The sequence below is a fragment of the Lactuca saligna genome, chromosome 4 (genome assembly GCF_052625555.1).
Source record: "Lactuca saligna cultivar CGN05327 chromosome 4, ASM5262555v1, whole genome shotgun sequence".
NCBI classification, from domain to species: Eukaryota; Viridiplantae; Streptophyta; class Magnoliopsida; order Asterales; family Asteraceae; genus Lactuca; species Lactuca saligna.
The window spans coordinates 308,277,679-308,304,669 of NC_136420.1; the positions used below are offsets into that span (position 1 = coordinate 308,277,679).

At 33.2% G+C, this 26,991-nt stretch overlaps 1 protein-coding gene and 1 long non-coding RNA gene across 3 annotated transcripts; one reads left to right on the forward strand and one right to left on the reverse strand.

Moving 5' to 3' along the window:
- Window positions 1-1,429: 1,429 nt before the first annotated feature.
- On the reverse strand, window positions 1,430-3,845 carry LOC145043930 (uncharacterized). 2 transcript variants are annotated; one of them, XR_013681172.1, is made up of 7 exons: window positions 3,558-3,845; window positions 3,378-3,464; window positions 3,006-3,042; window positions 2,777-2,936; window positions 2,497-2,703; window positions 2,292-2,382; window positions 1,430-2,189 (listed from the first exon to the last, which is right to left on the reverse strand). It is a non-coding gene; the product is annotated as an uncharacterized LOC145043930 (long non-coding RNA). The 2 variants fall into 2 exon arrangements; XR_013681171.1 differs by having other exon boundaries at window positions 2,777-3,042.
- A 17,431-nt stretch (window positions 3,846-21,276) lies between these two features.
- On the forward strand, window positions 21,277-26,785 carry LOC145043931 (putative membrane protein At3g27390). Its single transcript, XM_078992703.1, has 9 exons — window positions 21,277-21,623; window positions 21,773-21,881; window positions 22,403-22,598; window positions 22,956-23,089; window positions 23,934-24,222; window positions 25,196-25,302; window positions 25,384-25,570; window positions 25,953-26,401; window positions 26,482-26,785. The coding sequence occupies exons 1-9, from the start codon at window positions 21,539-21,541 to the stop codon at window positions 26,624-26,626; spliced, it is 1,701 nt and encodes a 566-aa protein (XP_078848829.1). The 5' UTR covers window positions 21,277-21,538; the 3' UTR covers window positions 26,627-26,785.
- Window positions 26,786-26,991: the final 206 nt, after the last annotated feature.

Consider the following 26,991-nt stretch of genomic DNA (forward strand, 5'->3'; position numbering starts at 1 on the left):
CATCCAACTACAAAATTCTTCCAAATTACCCTTCGTCGGTTGTGCTCAGCACAACCCATAAAACATCACTTGTGTGTGTGTGTTTATATATATATATATATATATATATATATATATATATATATATATATATATATATATATATATATATATATATATATCGAAAAGTTCATTATAAAAGTCATAAAAAACCACTGAGCCAATCCAAAGAATCCAAATTTAAAGCAATCAACGACAAAAGGAAGGGTTGTAGATTTTTACAATGAACGCACATCCACGAAATTATAACAAAATTCACTTCATTTTTTCGTTTAGAATTTTTTTAGGCCATGTGAAAAAAAACGAATATACCGTTGTTCACAATTTTTTTGTCATCTTTCAATAGAGATCTATGATATTTATAAAAAACAATTTTTTTTTTCGAAAAAAAAACTCATTTCATTTTCTTTGTTGAAGAGTTAAGATCCATTTTTTTTTATAAAAAAGTTAATAAATATATCAAAATTCATATTTTTTTGGTACTTTTTAAACAAATATTAATATTTATGTTTAAAAATTATATTTCAATTCAGATTCACATTGTGAACTTATTCAAATTCATATTGTGAACCTTTTCAGATTCACATTGTGATAATAGTAAGTTACATTCACATTGTGAATTCAAACTGATCGAGTTTTTTCACATTGTGCATGTTAAAAATTAAAATATGTACAGTTTAGATTCACAGTGTAATTATACACTAAATGAAGTTTTTTTAGTCGATGTTGTTTTCTATTAATAGAGAACAAAAAAATAATTTTTTGATATAATTATTTTTCTTTTGATAAAAATAAACTTAAATATTGAAAAAACTAACAAAATGAAATGTTTTTTTTTTCAAAAAAAAAATCGTTTTTTATATATCAACATGGATGTCAAATGACAGTTGGTGTTGTTATCTATTAAAAGAGTACAAAAAATTAATTTTTTTGAATAATTAGTTTTTTTTTTGATAAAAATAAACTTAAATATTAAAAAAACTAACAAAATCAAAAGGGTTTTTTTAGAAAAAAAATCGTTTTTTATATATCAACATGAATCTCTAAGTAAAGATGACGAAAAATCGAAAACAGTATATTCGAGTTTTTTTTCAATAAAAATGTGACCTAAAAAGATTTTAAACAAAAAAAAATGCGTTTTTTTGGTAAGGAGGTATATTTTTTGGTGTAATCCGGTGTATGTACGTCAAATGTACAAGTGTAAATCTATTTCCTTAGCAGTTGATCATTATGATTTCCAACGCTCACTATTGGTTCCTTGTTATATATATATATATATATATATATATATATATATATATATATATATATATATATATATATATATATATATATATATATATATATTATACATTGCGATTTAAACCGTAGTTTTAGAAACAACAAACCGCACCACGAAAGTATTAAACTGCATTATGGGGTGCGGACGAATTATGTGGTTTATCAAACACCCCAAGTTAACATTGTGAAATTCCTAACATGGCACATCAACCTCATCCTGAAACTTAATCATATATTTCTCAGCCTTATCTTTCAAACACCCTAAAAGCCCCTTGGCCTTTATTTTCAACTCCAAAAGCTTCACTTTAACTTTAACAATCTCATCTTCAATTAATTTCTCATTCTTTTTCGCCTCCACATATCTTTTCAAATCCACCCCAAATTCCGACTTAAAAACAAGTCCCACAAGTGTCCGTATTTTCTCCCTCAAAAACCCAACTTTCATCCCCAAAATCTCAAAAGACTTCAAGGTATTATCCCACGCTTCAAGCTCCTCCTTACTTTTGCAATATTTACAGTTTCACCAATCATGCCCACTACGAGTTTGTGATATAGATTTTTGTGAACATCATCGTGGAGGAATTGTTTTTTGTGAATGCATAATTTGTAGTAACCTAGTTTGACTTCTTCTGAAAGCTCAGAGTCAATGCATTGACCGTTGACTTTGATGCGAAAGTGTTCGAAAGATTTAAGGTCTTGGAAGGGTGTGGTGGAAGGTTCTAGAACTTCTGGCCCAATATCTTTGTTGTTGGTTTCGGAATGTTCTAAAATCTCAATAGCTTTAACTAATAAAGGGGTTGACTTTTTATGCTTCTCTTTTACCATGGTTAAAGAAAGCTTGCGTTTCTTTGGTTTAGGTGATGGAGTAACTGTTTATTACAACAACGTAGTTTAAAGTGTAATTAATAAAAAATAGGAGATTGAAATTTAAGTAAAAATGTAATTTTTTGTATTAGTAAACGATTATTTACATGGAGGGTTTTCATCATTTTAGGATTCCAAATTCAATAGGCTAAGAGCACCATCAACTTCATTCGATTCACTTGCTTTTATTATGTAAACCTAGAAAAAACATGAATTGAGATTACACATGTATGCTATGAATATTAATATGATTGTTTATATTTTCAATTTGTTAAGAATGTTGTTAAATAAGATCATGGAATTGTATGTTACCTTAAACTTAAAAGCTTCCATTAAATGAAACACCAAAACATCTCCTTCAATCAAGTCATGTGCAACCACAAAACTTTTCCACCCTGCACTAATCCCATTTTTGTATGCGATATATTTGACTTCCCATTTCTCACAAGTTTCATTTTCAAGTGCAAATGTAGTTTCTTCTTTTGGCATAAATGACCTACAAAATGGTGTTGGAAGACCCTAGGGGGGGTAGGGGTAGGGGTAAGTATATTGTTATCATATTTTGTTCATTAGTTAAAGAAAGAGGGATTACCATCCAGAAACCTTAGGTGACTTGTCATCTACCCATCAGCTTTACACAGCTAGGAAACTCGGTTCCAAGGCTTGATTGAAACTCAGTTGCAAGAATCATTGCAGGTGAAGTTGGAGGTGGAGATTTGGAGCTTTTGGTAGAAGACTTTACTTTCTTCAAACTGGATGTGAAATGGGTAACAATCGTTTTATGGTTCTATAGAACAAGATAAAAGAATTGCAAACCAAACCTGGCCTCAAAGATGGAGTTGAAGTCTTGCTTACTGGCTGTGGATGAAATAAAAAAATGTGAACTTGATGCTATATGTAGAAAGAATGGTTGAATTTCATTTACATATGAACCATAAAACCCTGAACACTAATATGCGTGGTATTCATAGCTAAATGGATAGGCAAATAGAGAAATTTATGTTTGAAAACAGAGAGAAAGTAAAGAAAATAAACTGAGATAGCTATGAAGGGGTTATTCCAAACATTTTTTCAACAAAAGTCGAGAGATTTTCCATTTTCCCCAATTTTTCTCGGATCCAATTTAGGTATTATTCAAAACAAAATAAATTGTAGCATGTTATCTAGAGTGTAGAACTCAAGCAACTTCTTACGATGTTGATCTTCGGAGGCGGACGTTCTGTCTGTACTTCAGTTGGAGAGACCTCAAATCTAATCGGCTTCGGCTTTCTCCGTTTAGGCTGTCAAAACACAACCAGATCCAGTGTTAACTAACTGATTTCCAGCAGACATTGAAAATTGAAGAGCATTCAATGAGAGGAGATGAGAGGTACCAATGAAGACGCGACTGGATCATTACGCTGAGTATTAATGGTTTTCGTTAATTGAGAGAAAATATTGTAGTCTTCTGCAGAATTGGGGCTTCCCAAGTAGTTTTTTTGAAAGAGGGGGATCGAAATTTTCTACTTCTAAGCTGTCTTCTTCTACCACCGGAGCTGCCATAAGTGGTAGTTTTTGAGACTTTGGAGGGTTCGATAGAAGAGAGAGATAGAAGGGAGAACGGGAAATAGATTAGAGGTGTGGAACTTGGAACAGTAAGCGAAGTTAAAGTGGCCGTTGGTTCTATAATGGCTCGTTGCCTCTTTCTAAGTGTAAGCCTTTTAGACTTGTGGTGCGGGCCCCCACTCGCGTTTTTATGACCTATCATCGGAAATCGGTGTTACTACGGCCCAAACATCGCCCCTGCTTCATGTTTTTGTGTCTTATGTTATTTCCCGTGGTGATGGTAAAGAAAGACAACGACACATTTTGAGAGTTACGATCTTTTTTCTTTGGCCGATCATGGCAGCGTGTTCATGGATAAACATCATCCCCACAATGACATTGAGGGCATCTTCTTTACTTCTATCCTGATCGGGCTCCGTTACCACTGTTGCTCGTTGTCCATACCGAGTAGTCTTAGGTTAATATCATTTTATTTTGCTAGGAAATTATCACACCCCATACTATGTTTTTATTGGTTAAAAATGATTTAGAAAAACTTCTCTCTTCACCACCGGCTATGAGATACATCGAGCAGACAATGAGCTTCAAAACAATGTCAAGCGGAACAATGTTCATCAACCCTCAATGTCATTGAGGGGCTCTAGTTCGGTCTCTCAATGCATTTTGGGATTGTGAAGTGTATAGTGACTTGGTATATGCATAAAAGAATGAGGAACACCCCCCCCCCCCCCCCCGGGGGGGCATCGTGAGTGTAAGGTTTTGTGAGTACGGTTACACTTCAATACAAGTAAAAAAGAAATAAAGAAAATGTCATATGTCCGTTTGTCAAATTATATATTTGCGGAAGCCTATGAGAAGTGAAGTTGAATAATTGTATGTTGCACATGAAAGTACACACAGTTTTCTGGAAATGCTTGATAGGATTGATTGTATACATTTTGAGTGAGAATCATCCGAATGCATGACCAAGTCAATCCATAAGGGGTGGGGTGTTCATGGTGTATCGAATATAATGCTAGAAGCAGTAGTGTCAAACGATCTATGGTTTTGGCATGACAAAGTCAAACAATGACTTGAATGTACTAGGTGTGTCGCCGATATTCAATGACATTCTGCAGGGTAATTCACGCCGATATTCAATGACATTCTGCAGGGTAATTCATCCGATTTTCATTTTTCATATGGAATCCATGTAATTATGTCATTTTATATGGAATTACAATTAATTTTAGATTATGTTTGATTCACAGAAAATAAAATTGAAAATCCTGTAAAATGACATAATTATTATTTTTGTCTGTTTTGCTTTATTTTAATTTATTTTCTAACTTGTATGTAAACATACATTATATAAATTATAAAAATAGTAAAATCACGATAGTGGCGACGGTAGCAGCGGTGGTGATAGTTGTGTTGGCGGCAACGATGGTAGTGGTAGTGGCGGTGACATTGGCGGATGTGGTGGTTGTGGTAGTGGTGGTGTATGATGGTAATGGTGGTGACGACGACGGTAGTGGTGGTGGTACCTACAGTGGTGGTGGCGGTGATGATTGTGGAGGTGGTGGCGATAATGGTAGTGGTGGCGGCGGCAGTTGTGGTGCAGTGGTGGTGGTGACAGCAGTTGTGATGATGGCGGTAGTGGTGATCATATTTTCTTTTCCCTCATCTCTCCACGACTGCCACAAAATAATAATAATAATAAAACCGAGTAGTCATATTTTCCAAACAATTGATTATAATTTACGGGCATTTTAAGATCTGTCATATAATAAATTTGTAGGCTTCCTAAAGCTAATTTTAACGAAGTATGTTGGTGCAATTACTTATTCCATCATTCCCACTTATGTGTTGATGACGACAAAAAAAAAATCCTTAATTTATTTTGTGATCTAACTATTTTACTTAATATCTTGCTCATTATCGATCTTAAATTGTATAAATATAAACAAGACCCACACGTCCAAATGATCAAGACCGTTAGTGCTACAATTGATAATGTCTATCTATGCCTCAGGAAAATATGATATAAGAGTATCAAAGTGGCAACTTGGATAACTAAGAAATCGTTTAAGTGAAGGATCAATGTTACAAGATTCATATAAAGAATATTATCCTGAATGCTCCAAATAAGACTAATATTTCATCTTGTTCATTTAAGTGGTGATAGCCTTATAACAAAAGTCCATTATTAGACAATCATTTTCAGCTCAAACAAATAACACATGACTGGACCATGGACTTCGAGATACGCATCGGACCTTAAATTAGGCCCAAAGTTTGACTTGCGAGTTTTATAAAATCCGCATGCTAATCAACATTATGTCCCAATTGATTCTCACTATAGTGCTTTTCAAATATGGTCGGAGACAACAATAAGTGTTTGTGAGCTTAGAAAAAGAAACTTTGAAACAAACCTCATTACTTAAACTTGATCTTAATATTGTTGGCGCCATTCAAACTATCTTGAAAACGAACGTGTTGCTTTGTACCTTGAGAGAGAGAGAGAGAGAGATCAACATTCAACATTCAAAACATGTATTTAATTGTGAAATAATCTACAATGGTGACAAGGCAAATGTAGTAATCGTTGTTTTGAGTCACAAAGAGTATGAAGAACCAATCCCAACAAGATCAACACAAATTTCATTGGTATCAAGTCTCATAGAATGGATTAAGGAAGAGAAAGCATAACTTTAAGTAGAAAATGGACAAGAAAGATGCAAAAGAACATGATATTTAAAGAGATGTGTTAATGATAAAAAACTTCTAGACACTGATTTGGTGGAACTGGAAATTGATTCTATAAGATTTGTAACATCCCAAAAATTACAACAAAAAATTTCATTTATAATAAAACAATTATAAAAATATTTGTCTGAAACAACCATAGTAGTAACTTGTATCAAATCCAAAGTATCAATAGTCAAAACATATAATGATAAAACAACATCAGAGTAACAATCCCAAAGATCTCCAATGCGGAAAATATGGTGTGATGCGTTGCGGTCATGCCAACTCTTTTCCCTTTGAAGAGGAAGTACCTGAAACAAAAACCAAACACCTTAAACACAAAGCTCAGTGAGTTCCCCCATCATACCACATATCATACAATAACATATTGCCTAAGATATATAGGTGCTAACCTACCCCTTCGGTCTCTTTCAACCGGTAACCGCCTAGCATATATGGGTGTTGGCATATCCCTTCTATCTATTTCAATTGGTAACCGCCTAACATATCTGGGTGCTGGCCTACCCCTTCGGTCTATTCAACAGGTATCCAAGGACTATTTCACCCCTACTACTACCATATAATATCCTAGCATATACATATAATTCTCCTACTACCTAACATATCTGGGTGCTGGCCTACCCCTTCGGTCTCTTTCAACAGGTAACTGTATATCATATTTGCGTGCTGGCCTACCCTTCCGGTCTCTTATAACCGGTATCCAGGGACTATCCTACCCCTCCTCCCACTATCACATAATTGATGGGTTTTGGTCATAAGACATCCTATGTGCTCATACAAACCCTAATGCTTGGATCTAGGTTTCTCTATTGTACATGCTTTAAATCCAAGACTATAAACCCTAATTCTAGCATATGGAAATCGATATTAACATATAATAAGGTTTAAGAACATACCTTGATTGTTATATAGCAATAACAATCCTAATTCCACCTTGAATTGACTTTGGAATGCTTAGAGTCACAAGTGTCACTCCTCTAATGGCTTACAAACACCAAGAGCAAATGGAGAAGGTATAAAGAGAGAGGAGAGAGGTTAGAATTTGTCCTTAGGACTTCTTGGGAAGAGATACACGAATTCATGAGCCTTAGGGTCTTTATATAGGTGTAGAGATAGGGTTTCAGTCATTATCCTTATCTAGTTGCTTATCCACAAAGCAACCCATAAGATAATCCTTGAGTCCTTATCATAGTCGAATTCTAAGGCCTTATCACCTTAAATTCGTCCAACCTAATAATAAGATAATCCTTACCTTATTTTGTAACTATCACATAATTACAAATCAGCCCCTCTAGTTTAATTAATTACATTTGATCACAAAATTAATTCCTAATTAATTATTGACCAATATTAATTAAACAAATATGATTTCTCCTTTAATATATTATTCTTATAACATATTAATAAATCATATTATCCTCTCTCTATATATATTTCTCCAATCAAGTTGCTTTGGTGAAGGCAACCCAAAAGGACCATGCACCATCGGGTCAAGTACATACCAAAATCGTTATGGACTTAGACACTAATCCAACAGTCTCCCACTTGGATAAGTCTAACAACTATTATGCGTATGACTTCAGATCCCGATAGGAAATCGTAGCTTTCCAAAGCCGCTGTCAACTCTGATCCTATCAGATACGCGTGTCCTTAGATAAGGGATCATATATTCCTCCATTCTAGATATCGTATGAGATATGATTTTTAATCATTCTCTTTGTACTATATCTCGATTTCCGATTTATGACGACTGACTAATTGAACAAATCAAATTAGCCCTAGCCCGGCCGAGCATTTACGTTTGTCATCACTAAACCATCGAGGGGCCCAAAGATATCGCTTTTATCCTTCTTTGGATAAAAGGAACGGATAAACTTTGATACAATGCTCGCTTGCACTCACTAACCAAATCACACACAACAATATGTTTTATAACACCAAGTTACTAGTGCGTTTACATATTATCAATGTGCAACCGATTAGCAAGATACAACTCACACATCTCGGTTTCAAGAATATAAGATGTTATCGTCTCACCAATCACTCGTGATACAATTCATGGAGTGATCCAAGTGAGCGTGGGTTTAATCCAATGCTCAAATTCATATTCATAAGCACTCATGAACGTTGCAACAAACATTTGCTTATGTCTAATACTCTTTTAGACAATCCACACACACCAATTCACGACAGTCTTCATTCATATCTACTTCCAACATATGAACGACTATGGCCCGTTCGAATAATTCGATTATTCTTAATAAACCCAATTATTCTGGAAGTCAAAACATGCAAGGTGAAACAAAAGAATAATACTAATCCCATATGGCCTCAAACCTTTGAGTATAAACAAAACACGTTTTATTTATCACCATATCGATTACTCATTATTTGTCATTTCGGGTAATCAACTTTTTACTTGAATTATTACAGTTGTCCCATGCTCCTAGCATGCACACAATGTTTACCTATGGTTCTTACTTTTGTGAAATAGACAAATTGAACACATTTCCAATCATTCTCATTTTACAACTCCAAATCCATTTTCTTAAGTGTAAGAATATCAAATTCTTGTTACTTATAAAATATACTAGATTCTAACACTTTATGCAACGATCCTTTTGTAATGTCACTGCACCAAAGTCTCAAAGACTATTGCCAATGATATTACAAAGTCCTCTAACGTAGATTGTTACAAGACAATTCCTTAGATATGATGTCTCTCACTCAAAGTACATTCCTTTGAACATCCTTTTGCATAAAAGTTTCTAATCTAGACATAGATTCACAATATTTACTTCCCAATATGGACATGCTTCCATATGTTCCATATGACAACTTATTCTTAATAGAATCTTATCTATTCGTAATGATGTCTATATTGTCCATCCAATATGGAAACATTTTCATAATTTCCAATACTATACTTCCAACTACTCACAAGCGACCAATTCTCGTCGAACTTTGAATCGTCCTTTGATAGTTGTTTAATTATTTTAGTCAAAACCAATTCTAGTCCCTTTTCCCTCTAAATGCGCTGGACATTTGGAAAATTTTAGAATGGTCAAACATTAAAGCATTTGCAATCGATCTTATACCCGAAGCGTATGGGACACGACGCACAATGTTTTATTTTCTATGTTCTCAAAATTCGAATTGTGAAGAGGAATGTCGTAATCATAATCGAAATTTTAAGAACACACTATGTACCTTTGACTAAATTTATTAACATTCCACAACCTAATCCTTTATATTTGAAATGAAGCATAATATTCTCTCCCTTAATTATAGCAAAACAACTACTCCATCCTTACAACTTTGCAAAGAATGACTCTTGTTTTCTATAATTAATATTGCCAATTTGCAATACTTTCCATAATAATCATACACTCATAACATTTATGCTCCCACTATTATGATGATTACTATAAAACATAACACTTATGCTCCCACTAGCTTTGACATGTATTCATAAACATCTTAACTTTCAGAAAGACAATACCTATTGAATTTCTTAAGTCCATGTTTCTAATACTTAGTGCTTTGATAATCTTTTATCAAGGCTTCTTGAACTTATACACTTTTGCCTTAGATAGTGCATATGTGTGTCTTAACAATTAAGACTAATTGCCAAACCTCACAATTCAAATTATGGAAAGGGATACCGTAACCATGATTGAATTCGAGAATGCAACTTTACAATCACTATCTTCTTAAAATCTTTCTTAGTGAAAGCATTTCCTCACAATCATTTTCATGAAGGAGGAAATCTTATGACACTTAGATTTTAATGGTGTATATGTTCTTATCCATGTGAATTTGTTAAAACCAGAGTTTACGACAAATTCAAACTCATATGGACCGAACTCTTTTAATCTTGATTTCTTGCCTTATGGTAGCACAGCTGCCCACCACGTCTTCCAAGTAGTTAAGCAGCTCACCCTTTCCTATCAATGTACCTTTCATTGATTAAGGTGTCTTGCCTTTTATGCATTCCAAATGAGAACTCATAGAACTCACATGCATAATTAACTCAATTGGATACAACACAGAAACAAAATAATATCAACACGATAGGTTGTAAACCTCAACTCGTGTGCTAGTGATGATCGATAAGGTTTATTTGATTTGTTCTTGAAACCTTTCCAGACCAATACGACTCCCACTGACTCCTTGACATATAAGATTCTTTTGTCAATAACCATTTATTGACAAACAAATATTCAAGAGTTAGTGTAGTTTTTATCAAAACACTTCATAAATTGGTCCTAGTTGATCTTTGTCTTCTTCAAGACATCACAACTTTCCACATTTGATGAATGTTATAAACCTTTTAATACTTTTCACTCATTGTCACAATCTTAACTTTAAGACTTTTTATTGGAATGAAGTATGATCGACTTCTTGATTTAACCATTTCTTCAATTCTTGAATTCTCTTCTTAGACATACAATTGTACTAAGACTCTCTTAGATGATCAATTGAGATATGGTTCTTAATCATTAAGACCTATCATAAAGCATAAAAGCTACTCTCCCTTCTTCTTAGAATGGAGAAACTCTTATCTTTCTGCCTACTTGATTCTTCTTATTCGTTTTGCTATTGATCTAAACCCTTTAATCAATTCAAAATTACACCTATTCTTATACGTATAATCATATTTACTAAACCTTTAGTAAATCATGATGAATATCTTTGTTACTCTTATGGTGAACTTAATCAACACGTAACTTTGTGTGCTTGATTTCCTAGTTCTTCACTTGGCACTTTGTCAACGAATTTGTCTAATTTCCAAATATGAAATTTCTCATTCATCATGCAACCAAGTTGCGTGATTCCAAATTTCAGTCCAATTGAAATTTGGCCGATGAGAAACTCTCCCTATTTGGTAAATTCTCGACATTTCCATAAATAACACAACTAAGAATCATATCCATTCGTTGTAGAAATATGCAAACATCAATTTTCATAACGATTTCATTGCAAGGAAGTAAACAAATAAATAAGTCAAATTTTATTTTATTTATAAAAACAGCGGAAAAACATTTGTCCTTACAATGCAAAATCTATTGAAAACTATGTAAAAGGAAAATTTTTAACAACTCTATCATAACTATCTAAGCTCAAAATCCAATCTTCAAGTCCATGCGATCAAGATCCATCTCTTGTGATTAGATTCATCTTGCTCTCTTATCAAGCTTCCTTTCTTTTCACCGATCCTTCAAAACATTCAAATGCAATCTTATCACATCATGTATTAAGAATCAATGAATAGGAACTTAACGGAGTTAGATAGTGGATTTTACCTAAAGCGTAGCCATACTTTTGACTCTCCCATCTCTTAGATCTCTTAGGTAAATAGGGCAACTTCATCTCCAATGCCCCTTCTCTTGGCAATAAAAGCAAATTGACTCTTTTGGAACAACACATGGAACTACTTCAGACATCGCCTTTCTCTTATGATCAAACTTTTCGATCATTGCATGTCTTTCATTGCCATTGTCTATATCCATAGAGGTCTTGAAAGCAGATTCACCAATCAACTTTGCTTTTCTATTGCGTCAAACCATTGCTGATTCAGCAGCAATAAGCATATAGGTGATATCAATAAGGGTCACGTTGTGGTTCATCATATAGTACTCTCTTACGAACTCACTATACGAGTTAGGAAGTGACTGAAGAACCCAATCAACAGCCATCGCTTCACCGACAACGGATCCCATAATTCTTAACCTATCAATGTGTGACTTCATCCCTAAGACGTGTGCACACACCGACTTGCCTTCTTTATGTTTACTTGCCAAAAGGGATTGAGTGATATTGAACCATTCAATTTTACAATCTTGTGGGTTAGGGAGAATAATTGGAGGAGGAGGAGGAAGTGAAGCATGATTTCTTGTTCCTCGATCGAATCGTGGAATATCAACTTCATGTGGAATGCTTGTTCCACGGGATTTGGGAAGACCATAGTTGTTGAACTTTGACATCTACAAAACGGGAGAAAACGAAATTCAAGTTAGTTGATCGATTGAGTACTTAGTAATGAGATACTAAGGCTAGGACCCAACACAATATTCTACAACTCGGGAGAGGGATGCCGTAACCCAAATTACAGAACATTTGAAGGTAAGTGAATGAGGATTCACTAATTTCCACCACGAAAAAAAAACGAAAAAGAAATTTAAGTTTTAAATCTATGAAAACTCCTAGATCCTTTGAGATTCATTGAACTTTCAATGGCATGTTTAAATCTTGATATGCCCCTCTTGTTTGTGACTGGGATGCCGAGGATCACAAAGCGGGTGTGAATAACCATGCAAACTTACATGGTGCCCTCACATGTTACAATCACCTATTCGATGTGCTGGTAAACCACACATGCTCCACCAAACTATGACAAACATTGAGTCACCCTTTGCTACCTTTGCTTAGAACCATTTAGTGTGCCGGTAAACCACACACGCTCCACTAACGTCTTCGCAAGGGCACAAAGTGTAATTTCATGGAATTGCATCAATTCACTTTTTGCCTAAGTAACTAAGATTGGGAATTAGAAAAACATTTAGTTACTTTAGAAATTCATTATACTTATAATGGAAGGTTTCGTCCTATCCTACCCGTTCGGCTAATGACCCTCCACTAGTCAAGAGTGCGGTGGGTAAGAGTGGATACCCATTCAATCGCCATTTTATAAGCAATTTCCTTAAACACCCCTTATAGACCAGCTTTGTAAATGAGGCCTACTATCGGTAAGACTGACTTTTACTCATACATATATATAATGTTAGACTTTTAATGTTATATATAGTATAGGGTGCATTTTATACTTTTAAAATACTATGTGGTTAACTTTAACAATTACACTTTTAATTCAATTAAACGGTTAACCTAAACTTTTATGGATTTATTAAATCTCTTTTAATTATACTCCTTAATTAATTAATAAAACCATAAGGGTGTATTTGAACTTTTCATAACATTACTAGGGTTTTAGAATTTAACATTCCTAATTAACTTTTAATCAACTTTTAAATTCCAAAACTTGAGGCCAAGTTTTGAAACCTTTTTCAAAACATTAGGGTTTTAACTATTTAAATTTTAAAACTTCAAAACTTTTGGGTTCAAATTTAAACTATAAAACCTAAAGGGGAAAATATGAAACCTTTCATAACAACAAGGATCAAATAACAAATAATCTAAACTAACATTTAATTACATAATTATCCATATTTGATTTGTTTAATGATTTCTTGCAAAACAATTTATCAATTTACTCAAAATAATTAATCAATTATCTTATAAGGAAACAATTATCTTATTAATTGATAAATATCTTCAATTAGATAAAAAAATATAGTCAAATATATCATATAATCGGATTAATATTGATCTAACATGATAAGGTAACTATCCATATGCAAAAACAGTAAGAAATCTCGAGATAAGCTTTATCTGACGAGTTGACTCGTCGTGAGTCACCCTGGACTCGCCGAGTTCAGCTATGGACTCGGCGAGTCCAGCCTCTAAAACTTCAAAAATCAAATTTTTTAGATATACAATGCATCAATACAATTGAAACCATCCTAGGCTCTGATACCACTGATGGGTTTTGGTCATAAGACATCCTATGTGGTCATACAAACCCTAATGCTTGGATCTAGGTTTCTCTATTGTACATGCTTTGAATCCAAGACTATAAACCCTAATTCTAGCATATGGAAATCGATATTAACATATAATAAGGTTTAAGAACATACCTTGATTGTTATATAGCAATAACAATCCTAATTCCACCTTGAATTGACTTTGGAATGCTTAGAGTCACAAGTGTCACTCCTCTAATGGCTTACAAACACCAAGAGCAAATGGAGAAGGTATAAAGAGAGAGGAGAGAGGTTAGAATTCGTCCTTAGGACTTCTTGGGAAGAGATACACGAATTCATGAGCCTTAGGGTTTTTATATAGGTGTAGAGATAGGGTTTCAGTCATTATCCTTATCTAGTTGCTTATCCACAAAGCAACCCATAAGATAATCCTTAAGTCCTTATCATAGTCGAATTCTAAGGCCTTATCACCTTAAATTCGTCCAACCTAATAATAAGATAATCCTTACCTTATTTTGTAACTATCACATAATTACAAATCAGCCCCTCTAGTTTAATTAATTACATTTGATCACAAAATTAATTCCTAATTAATTATTGACCAATATTAATTAAACAAATATGATTTCTCCTTTAATATATTATTCTTATAACATATTAATAAATCATATTATCCTCTCTCTATATATATTTCTCCAATCAAGTTGCTTTGGTGAAGGCAACCCAAAAGGACCATGCACCATCGGGTCAAGTACATACCAAAATAGTTATGGACTTAGACACTAATCCAATAATAATATCATAGCATACTAACACATAAAACATAACAGATCACGACATACTATACAATTATCACAAAGACAATCATCTCAACTATAATTAGCTACTAGTGGGTCGACATTGGTGCCTTCGACCCACTTCTACTGAAAGGTAACTCGCCTCAAATGTCGTGAAGTAGCTGAACTGTCCTCGACTCTGAAATCTGCCCCACTCAAACTCCTACACATATAGATTTCCTTTAGTTACCCTTTTCATGCTTATAACCCCTTAAGGTTCAACTTTGGTCAAAGTCAAAGTCAAGGTCAATACCCTAGTCAAAGCTAACATCTTGGTCAAAGTCATGTTCCGAGTTGACTAAACTCGCCGAGTTGGCCCATCAAATCATTGAGTTCTATAAATCATAAAACTCTGAAACTGCGATCCAACTCACCGAGTTCTTTTACAACTCGTCGAGTTCCTCCTATCTATAGTATCGAGACTTTCCCATTCTACTTGTCGAGTCATTCTTGAACTCATCGAGCTTTTCCCTTTACAGAATCGGGATATTTCGACCCAACTCGTCGAGTTTTTTAGTCTTCAAAACCCACAACCATGGCCAACTCGCTGAGTCATCTCCTAGACTCGCCGAGTTTGCTCAATAATAGAAAAGGTCGAGGAACCACAATCCAACTTGCCGAGTTGGATGAACAACTCATCGAGTTCTCTTAGTCTAATTCCATTCAGGCACTTCCAATCGAGTTCAATGCTTCCAAACCATAGATCTGCCCCCCTAAGGCTGATATATCACGTAAAGTTGCTAACTTATGTCCATGCATGGTGTCATGAAGCTAAAAACACTAAATGTAAGCTTCATAAGAGGACTATGGTATGGAGAAGGTCCAAGACTTGATAAAGCTGGCAACTTTAAGTCTCTTTAGGCCATGGACATCTAGATATGAAGTCATAACTTTAAGACATGCTCATATCCAAGAACGGACCCCAAAATAAGCTACTAAAGACCCTAAACTTCTCAAAGAAGAGATTTATCAAATAAATAGCCAGGTTATCGACTTTATACCTTAATATGGCAGCCTCAATAGAGAAATCCCTAAATCCAAAGCCTTTCCCTTGAACCAAGCATCTTCAACTTAAACTTCTTCAAGAAAGCACCAAGGAAACACTCACTTTATACTCACACACACTCCAAATGGTCTAAAATCACGAATTAGGGTTTTACTGGTTTGATGAGGGGGCGATAAGGGAGGCCACAATGAAGCATTAAGGTTTTTAAATAGGGTGCAAAACCCTAAACATTAGGGTTTCATTCTGGCAGCCCTACTCGTCGAGTTGCGTCTCTCAACTCGTCGAGTAGACTTTAAGTTCCGCGTCCAAAATCCATTCCTACTCGACGAGTTTGGGGTCTCCAACTCGTCGAATTCCCGCACAAAACTGAATAAATCCGATGTAAAATACATATCAGGAATCGGACGTTACAAGATTCCCATAAGTACAATAGTTATCCATTAGGTTGCATAAATATGTACAAAAGACCTTAGAGAAAGCTATTAATGTACGATGATGATGGTAAAATGTGTGAAATCGGTTGCTAAGTGTACAACTTGCGCCACATAGAAGTCGAAGCTCAACATCCTTAATATGGGTGTGTATGGGGTGGTTTGGTTCGGTTATTGGTCAAAACCGAACCATAACCATTATGATTGGTTAATGCATTTTGGTAGCCAATGGGTATGGTTAATATTGGTTATGGTTAATGGTTTTTGTCGGTTAACGGTTTTGGTTAATGGTTAATATTGGTTAACCATAATGTTCAAAGTAATATAAATGACGAAAATATAGTGGCATAAAAAATGAAAAGAGAATACCTAAAGTCCTCGTACCAATGTTTGCAATTTAGCTTATAGTAATAGAATAAAATGTGTACATTTGATACTCAGAGTGAGATAATACATAATCACATTTAAAATAAAAAACATTCAACAAAAAGTTAAAAAAAATAAAAAAAATGGCATTAATAACTTCATATATTGATAATTGATATTAACATTAAAATAAAGTCAAACATTCATACATGTTCAATGCGATTAAATCAAAAAGTATAAAATAAAAAAGCTAAACATTTATATTACTTGTTATCTGGATAAAAAAACAATCACTCATATACATTCAATGTGATTAAGTAAAAACAGTAAATAAAAAAGCAATTTTTTTTTAGAAAAAATACATTCTTAATATATCATAAAGTGAAGAAAAACTAAAAACTTAACTTAGCTAGAAGTTTTTATTATAAATTAAAAAGAAAATCTTTCGATTAGAACTATAAAGTTAAAACAATCTTTAATTATGATTAACAGTATGAGAAGTCTACGATTAGGATGATGAGTGTGAACATTAAACTAAATGTGAATAATGTTTATAAATTATAGAATTAGCCGACTAGGAATTACAACATTAATCAATAATCTAACTCAATGCATGATTGGAAAATTGTGTGTGTCTGCATAATCTATGTGATCATCCTTTGATGGTTTGATTGCACGTTCATCTCCTGATAAGTGATGATTAATGAATTATATTTTAGAAATTTAATGGGTCTTAAATAAGTTTGACTATATTATTTTATATATAATCCATAATTTTTATGCATTAAAATATAAAGTTAGCGATTCGGTTAATAATGGTTCGGTTAACTTATAAAACCATAACCGAACCGTTTGTTATCGGTTAACAAAAACTAGAAACCGAACCAATGGTTTTTAAAACGGTTCGGTTATTATGGTTCGGTTATATCGGTTAATTTGGTTATGGTTCGGTTTTTCAGTTATTATGCTCATCCCTAATCCTTAAAATCTCCTTCAACCTTGGCGACTTCTTGCTGTTAAATGGGATGCTATTATAAGCGACTTCATTACAAAATTTCCAAAGACGACTAGATGGCATGAGCTCATTTTGTATTATTGTCTATCAATTAACTAAAGTTATCATTTTTTGGCAATTAATGTGGGGGTGGCACTAAAAAACACGTGCTAATTTATCTCATGAAAGTGTGAAACAACGATGTGTTTAGAGAATGAAAGAACCAACCACTTCTAAAAATCATCGTTACGAAAAAATAATTAACTCAATTAAATTGATCTTCAAAAATAATATATTTTAAAGTTATATCTAGAGAAAGCAGCCACCTTTGAAAAACGTAGGCAGGCAATTCATCAAGTTCTGAAATTTATTATTATAAAACATTTGAAATTACGTTTTACAATTTAATATAAATTTTGACTTTTTATTAATTAAAATGTTAGAATACTAATGGCTTCCATAAATATATAAAGTTAAACTATAGCACAATTTCACCTATATGAGAATTGTTTTTTATTAATGGATGCTGACTTGGTGCGTGTAGTTCATAAGTGATTGGTTATCCTTATCAAGTTTTCCATTATATCATTTCTTATTTGTATGAACTTGTTCCATTTAAAATTTATATCTAATAAAAAAAACCTTATTTATCTTAACTATATTATAAAGCATATTTAATTTTTCTTGAAATTTAAGAGGTACATGCTTGATAAATTAATGAACAAATTTATTATCCACAAACCATTCATCTTTTTATGAACAAAAACTAATTATGGTAAAAAATAATCAACGAAAATATCTAAGGAAGGAAATCACAATTAGTTTTTTTTTTTTTTTTTTTTTTTTTTTTTTTTTTTTTTTTTTTAACGTGGGCATGATGTTTGCCAAAAGGTTGGGCATGAAATTTATTTAAAATATCAGCCAGAAAATTTATAGTCATTGAAATAATCAAATAACATTTTCTGAATAAAAAACCATTCATCGAAACAGTAATAATTGTTACCACCGATAATGTACACCTAGTTTATTATTATAGACGTTGCACGTATTCATAAAAACATCTCCATCAAGAGACCATTTATGAATAATTTTTTAAAAATTGTATATATAATATCTACTAACAACAAAGTTTATTTTAATTAATTTTATACAATTTAAAATATATTCTAGAAGTGGTGGCGTATGTTTGGATATGGGCGGCTTTTTTGACCCAATTTATATAGCTTTCCGAAACACATGGCCAGCAACACCTGACCAAGACTCTACTTGTGTCCCAAGTTTTCAATGGAAACATTGTATGAAAGGGTATTTTTTTGAGAAAAAAACTAACTCATGGTTTGCTAACTTACAAGTTGTATTACTGTATTACTTGTTTTTTGTTCTCAAAAGTATAATGACACATAAAATTAAAAAATTATGAGATTAGATAACGATAATGTCACTATACACCTGTCAAATCAATGTACAAGACTTCAAATATGTATGATAAGAGATTTTTTTTCTGAAGTTTATTCATGACAATGAAATAATTAAATCTAGAAAGCTTTAGACACCACGAAAAGGAAAGATGGACCTCCATGAACACCATTTTTTTGGATTGTTTCATTTGTAAAAAGATAATAGTTATTTTTCAGCATCCCCAGTTATCACTAAGATGATTCACACCATCATGTCATATAAACATATATGTATATCAAGTTTACAGTGTTCTATTAGGCATATACCATCATGTCATATAAGCATATGTGTAGAGAATACCTAAAACCTAATGGTTAAACCCCAAAAGGATTGAGCTTAAACCCTAATTACTAACATCTCCCCCCCCCCCCCCCCCCCCACACACACACACACACACGACCACCACCACCACAGTTTGATTGGGTGGAGACGATTAAACTGAAAAAATAAACAAAAGAAGAAAACATAAAAACTAGATGAATATAGCGGCATCGGCGGTGGTAGAGCTGTAACAACGACGGCTAACATCGACTGCTCGTCAGAGAAGAAAGGAGAAAAGGCGACAACCACAGGTGATTCTGTTGCAGAAAAAGAGAAAATCGGCAGCAACGACAATGATCATACAACTAGCGGCAGAAGAGTCCGGAGAAAGGCAGTGAGAAAGAAAGAGGGTTCGAGCTGCGACGTACGAGGCCAATTCCGGCGAGATCAGCAACTGCAATGTTGATAGAGAAAAAAACGACTACAGAAGGTTGCCCGAAGAAGAAGGTGCCAACGGAGGGAGGCAACAACATCAGAAGGGGTCGAATCGGAAAAGAGATCTGATTATGTGGCCAACCGATAAGGACGTAGACTGTTTAGACGCAGGGGTCATCTGAGGAGGGGGTAGAAGTAGACGAGGTAGTGAAAGAAACCAATGAAAGAGCTCTAGTTTGGCGTTGGTGATTGTTTTATTATTTAGGCGGAAAAGAGAAGAAAAGAAAAAATATGCAACATAATGAAGGCACCTCGGATGATTATTAGAGAAGATCGTCGGAGGTGGAAGACGGTGGCTTTGGATTGTGATCAGCAGCAATGTTTAACCTAAAGCTCTGATACCATGTAAGATAATGGATTGATTGATTCTCAAAAGATAATTACATAAGAATATATAAAAAAAAATACCTAAAAGCCTAATAGCTAAACCTAAAAGGGCTTAGACCTAAATCATAATCATTAATAACAACGATCTTTAAACCCTTTACATCTATTATATTGTTCTACTCTCATCAAAGATAACCAGAGAAACGGCCAGAACTAGAAGTGACCTATTTTGGATAGATGTGGCATGTCTCAAAAGATTGAAGAACTCGCATATGTAACAATATAGACAATATAACTCTTGTCGATTTGCAAGTTGAAATTTTTTTAGATTTAACCCATAATTTTTGAGTAAATTATTGAAATCGTCCATGTCGTTTGGTTAAAATTGCATAGTTGGTCTCTAACTTTTATTTTGCACTCGGATCATCCCCGTGATTTGATTTTGTTGTATTTTTCGTCCCTATGGTTTGGTCAAAAGTGCATGTTTGGTCCCTAACTTTATGTATATAAAGGGACGAAAAACACAACAAAATCAAACCATAGGAACGAAAAATACAACAAAATCAAACTACAAGGACGATCCGAATGCAAAAGAAAAGTTAGGGACCAAACGTGCAATTTTAACCAAATCATAGGGATGATTTCAGTAATCTACTCTAATTTTTTTTTGCAAACCAGCGCAAATTTACATTTTACTCTTATCTAATTCACTCTTATCTAATTCGTATAGAAATGATACTTTCGTGGTCCAATAATCTATAAAGAATATACATATCAAATATCACATTACATAAGATTAAAAAACACATCTTCGTGGGTAATTTTTAAATCGAAAGTGAGACATATAAATATCTTACCAGTCAAATATAATCCTCATGGGAATTGTTATGGCAAATAAAATATCCATTGAAAAACTAAAATTGGAAAAGACTTCTTGTCTTTATTACATTATGAAATAAAAATAATACAAATAGCAGTTGAAAAGCTAAAGTGACATTTGAATAATAAATACCAAATAATCATGAACTATATTACAAGTCATCATATTCCAACCCGAAACCTAAACATTTGATTCCCATGAATCCTGGGAACCCATTCCATAAATCCCCTGTCGTCTCTCATATATCTCTGATTCCCCCCCTTTTCCCCCTCATCTTTACACAGATTTCGCGGCAATTTCTTCTTGATTCTTACACGAAAACACAAAATTTCTTCACCAAAATCGAGTCTTTAAGTTGAAGATTTATTGGGGTTTTTCCTGTTCGATTAATAAACCAAGTATGCTAAACGTCTTGCCAGATTGGTTGAAGACCCTCTATGTCGTTTTTGCCTTCTGTTCTGCTTTGTTCTTCGGTGCTCTCAAAAGTTCGTAGCTTCTTCTTTCTTCTAGTTTGACTTTTTTTTTTCTTCAAATTGACTAATTCAAAATTGTTGTGTTGATCTTTGTTCTGTTTGATTTTTGTTTTTTTCGATATTATTTGCTGATTTTATGTATGAATGATCGATGTTTTCAGGTGTATTGGTGGGTCCAATTGCTGCTTTGATTCTAATTACAGGAAATGTTGGAGTGATTTTAGCTCTCTTTCCTACTCATGTTGCGTGGACTGTTTATACTCTTCTCAAGTATTTTTCTTGTTTCCATTTTTTTTTTTTAAATTTTGTGTGATTAATTTCTTTCATGTCAAATATCAATGTGAAATATATATATATATATATATATATATATATATATATATATATATATATATATATATATATATATATATATATATATATATATATAAAGGAAGAATATTTTTGGACAAAAATGGCAACAATATGATTTTTAGTGGTATTTTATAAAGAACTTTTTTTTTAAAGTAAGTTTTTGAAATTAAAAATTAGTCAATTTAACATTTAAAGGTTTCAATATAGACTGTTTCTAGATGAATTTAAAGTTTGGTTGACTGTAGACCTAAAACGTGTTGTTTAACTATTCTTTGGTGGAATACATTTGTGTGTATAATCGATATTGTTTTTTTGATATTAAATAAGAATAAAGACGAAGGACAAAATATCCATTTTAATTTTTTTATTGAATATGTGAGAAGGTGTTATAGCGCAATGACAAAAGCTATGATTTACTTTTGTATTTAATATGACAGGACAAATAGATTCGACGCACCATTGAAAGTAGCATTCTTGTTTGGTTTGCCGGTTCTATTTGGGCTTTGGTTGGGCCTAAGCATTGGAGGAAGTGTTCTTGTTGGCCTTGGTTATGGCTTCTTTGCTCCATGGATTTCATCTTTTGAAGCCTTTAGACATGAAGATGAATCCAACAAGTTCCTACACTCCATTGTGGTAAAAATCTTTATTCCATTAATCTTTTCTATATCTACATTTGATGCATATCCGTACATATATATACATGTATACACATGCACATACAAACATCCATCCATACTTATATTTGCATGCATGCTACATGCTTGATGCATACCTACGTACCTACATATACACAAGCATAGTTAATACATGTATCCTTGCATGCATACATTCTTCCATCCATAAGTACATACATACATACATATATACATACATATCTCAGTATCTCACATACATATATGCCTACTTTCCTATACACACATACATGCATCTGTGCATGCATGTATATTTATATATATTTATGGTCATAATGTTTGAATTGAACGACATCAGGATGGAACATGGGGAACGATTAAGGGAAGTTGCACAGTCGTTCAAGATTTTGCTGACCTTTGTTATCATTCTTATCCTCTCTACTTGAAGGAGCTTCGTGAATCCCCCTCGGATAGTGAGCTTCGAACTCTAAGGTGTTGCTCTAAACGAAACTCATGAATCTTTGCCGTAGTTAGGAAAAATTGACCAAATTCAATAATCCAACCTAAAATTAGTAGTTTGGATTGAGATTTTCATTTTGTTTAATTAAACAGGTGAATCTTACAACTTTTTAATTAAATAGGTTAGGTTAGAGTTGGAATCTTTTACCAGATTCCAATTTGTTTAAATATAGACATGTATATTTATTTTATATATTATTATAATTTTTTAACTAAAAGGTACAAAACAACACTTCAATGTCTTAGAAATGTAGAATATAATTTGGGTAAATAAGTTGTGGTTGTTAATTTTTTTTGAACGACAGTTTAACTGGTTAGATGTTAGTGTTCATAGTCCAATTCTTGTTAGTACCAAAGATCGAACCTGACATCCCCATTCTTATTAGATGTTGTGGTTGTTAATTCACCTAGTTATTTTAATTTGTAACTTATTTAATTAATTTAAACTTTTTCCCCTAATTAATGTAAACATTGAAATTTAAAGTAGGTCAATCAAGGTCAACATGCCTATGGGGTAACCACTAACATGTTTAATTAAACATACGGATTTGTGTCAACCCATTTTGATAAAAAGTTCAACTCTACCCTAGCTAACGAACCTATTTGGCATCTCTAATCCTTTCCACCTTTTTTGATACTTAGACTTTGAAGATCAAACTATTTACTTTCCGAATCAAAATTAACGACTTCCCAATTAAAATTTGTTACATTTCCTACCAATAGTAGTTTGTTACTACGAATCTTTACTATAACACACGAGGTTTTGAAGGGGAATATTAGTTCATTTGGCCTCACATTGTTTTTTTTTTTTTTTCAGGTTCATTCACGTGCCAGCGTGCATAATTGTTGGATTACTAGGAATTGTCATTGATGTTCCTCTTTACACTGCGATTGCAGTGGTAAAGAGTCCGTACATGTTGTTTAAAGGGTGGCAAAGATTCATTCATGATTTAATAAGTCGTGAAGGACCATTTCTTGAAACCGCATGCATACCAATTGCTGGTTTGACTATTCTTGTGTGGCCGATTGTTGTTATTGGGAGCGTTATATTGGCTATCGTTTCAAGTATTTTTATAGGCTTGTATGGCTCAGCCGTCGTATATCAGGTTTCTATTCAAAACCTTCTTTGACTACGTACAATCAGTCATCTCATTTTAAGACCATATCTGTGATACTAAAAATGAGATGACATGACATAACATGACATGACATACTGTGTCGTATTCTGATTTGTTATGCATGACAAAACAAGGACGAGGGCAATATAGATTTTGCCTAGTACTTGCATTGTATTGATTGACATGCATTGGAGTGGAGAGACTTGACTATGTCAATGTAACAAAAATTGCACTTTTTGCCCGAAGTTAGGATAGGGACTCAGTGTCAATCTCTCACATATACAAAAGAGACGAATGCTCACTACATCCTAATCATATAAAAGATAGCCCTAGAAAGCTAGTCTAGTCTTGCTTAAATGTATCTGAAATCAAACAAACTACCTTTTAGTTTCAAAATCAATGAGAATTAATTCATTTTCGGATATAAAAAGTAAATATGTTAAAGACTAAGAAATTAATTGCAAATAGAAAGGAAATGAATTTAATGGAACAAAAGATTCATAAACATATTGAATTTAATGGATCAAAGGATTCATAAAAATATTTAGATCGCAAACTATTAGGTTTGCTTGCAAATGTCAAAGTAGGCTTCTAATGTACATACAAGAAAAGCTAAATGCAAAAAAGAGCAACATACTTTCATTAATTTGTGTATTATATCATATTATATTTTAACTCCTTTTATAGAATTATACTTTCAATTTTTTTCTTATTAAGTAAAAATCGACCAAATTACTTATTATCGCATTGTACTTTTAATATATTTATTTTTTCTAATTAGAATTTCTTGAAATTCTACCCAAGTATAACAATGAAAGTTGTTTTGTATTTCTATAACAATGGTATAGTTGTGTAAATGTTTCAAAACCGAAAGATGTAATAAGAAGAAACAAAAGTAAGATATTATAATGAACAAATTAATAAAAGTTACTAATAGTTAGACATTCGGATTAAAATGTAGGAAAGGTCATTCAAGAGGGGTGTTGCTTATGTGATTGCCATGGTTGCGGAGTTTGATGAGTACACAAACGACTGGTTGTACCTCCGAGAGGGTTCAGTTTTCCCAAAGTAAGATATCATTTTCAAAATATTTTTTCTATTACCATTAGCATTGAAATACAATATTTAACAATTGTTGCATATTTTTAGACCAAAATACCGAAAGAAAAGAGTTCTTCCTCATTCAACCGAAGTTTCAGTTTCAGTTGGTGGTAGTCGGTCATCTGATGGAAAACAAAACGGTGGTCCAATGCATGCCCCACCTATCATGACGATGCCCACATTATCATCCTCGAGATCGGTCAGGGAGGTCATACGTGAAGTAAAAATGGTCCAGGTAAACTTCTACTCTTTTTTTTTTAATTATAAACTTTCATGTATTTGGTTTCATATTTATACTTTTCATGAATAGATGCATAAGAAATTGGTTCTGTATATAATAATTTTTTCCCCACCAATTTATGTTTTATAGAGTTATACAATACAAACATGTTAAAACATAAATTGTTGTATACGAATTAATTTCTTAGACTAAAACCTAAGAATCCGTTTCTAGAAAGAAAAAAACCGTTAGTTTTATTTTTTTATTTTTTCCAATTTGTTTTTGAATGTTGGGAAAAAGTTTGAAAAATGCAACTAATTATGGGCCAATAAGAAAAAATTAAAAAAAAAAAAACATTATTTTAGGCAACCATTTGATCTGCATTATGTTTGTACAGGTTTGGGAAAACCTGATGAGAGTTTGTGAAATGAGTGGAAAGGAACTACTCGATGCAAACGTAATATCCCCCAATGAACTTTACGATTGGTTAAACCCTAAAAAAGGAAACCCTTGTCCCATAATCGGCACTGGTTTACCTTGTTACGCCTTCTTCCAAAACCTTCTCCGATCAATCAAACATGGTTCCGAAGGTCTTGTCCTTCTCGATGGCCTCGAAATCACCCATTTAAATCGACCCCAAGATCGAGTACTCGACTGGTTTTTTCACCCAATTATGGTCCTCAAAGAACAAATCAGAGTACTCCAATTGACCGAAGGTGAAATTAGGTATCTAGAAAAGATAATCCTCTTTGGAACCGATCCTAAACGTATGGAATCATGGGATAACGGCAGTTTTGAACCAGAAGATGCTGTTAGGGTGGCTCAAATTCAAGGCATCAGTAGAAGGTAGAAACCCTAGATTATTTCTTGATTTTTTTCTCGTTTTTGATGGGTTTTGATGATGGATTTATGAACCCTTTTGGCAGATTGATAGGGCTAACACGTGGGACATCGAAGCTACCGACTTATAGAAGAAAGTATCGAAATGTGATCAAGAACTTGATTGTATATTGTTTAGCTCGTGATGGGTCGACGAGATCGATGTCCATGAGATCGGTAGCAAGTGTGTAGAGAAAAAAGATGCAAGTTTTGATGTGAATGGAAGTGTTTGTTCATATTGTTTTGTTCTTTCTTTTTTACTTTTGTTAATGATGTTGGTTTTTCTTTTTGGTTGTACAAAAGTTGTGTAGATTTTGGAGTGATTTACCAAGAAAGAATTTGTTTTAAAAAGAGGGGTGTACTTGTGGTTTTGCTTATATTGTTATTCATTTATCAATGATAACACAAATTGAAAACTTAAATGATACGGAATTTTTGAGACATCATTTTTTTTTTAACATAACTTGCAACACATACAAAAGAATCGGGACCTATCTAGTTCAAGGTCCACCAAATGCAAAATGGTTTGGTGCGGTATAAATGTTCATTTTTACATT

Coding starts and splice junctions, on each gene's coding strand:
- LOC145043931 (XM_078992703.1), top strand. CDS start 21,539: ATGCTAAACGTCTTGCCAGATTGGTTGAAGACCCTCTATGTCGTTTTT. Junction 25,571..25,952: donor GTGAAGTAAAAATGGTCCAG/GTAAACTTCTAC, acceptor ATGTTTGTACAG/GTTTGGGAAAACCTGATGAG. Junction 26,402..26,481: donor ATTCAAGGCATCAGTAGAAG/GTAGAAACCCTA, acceptor CCCTTTTGGCAG/ATTGATAGGGCTAACACGTG.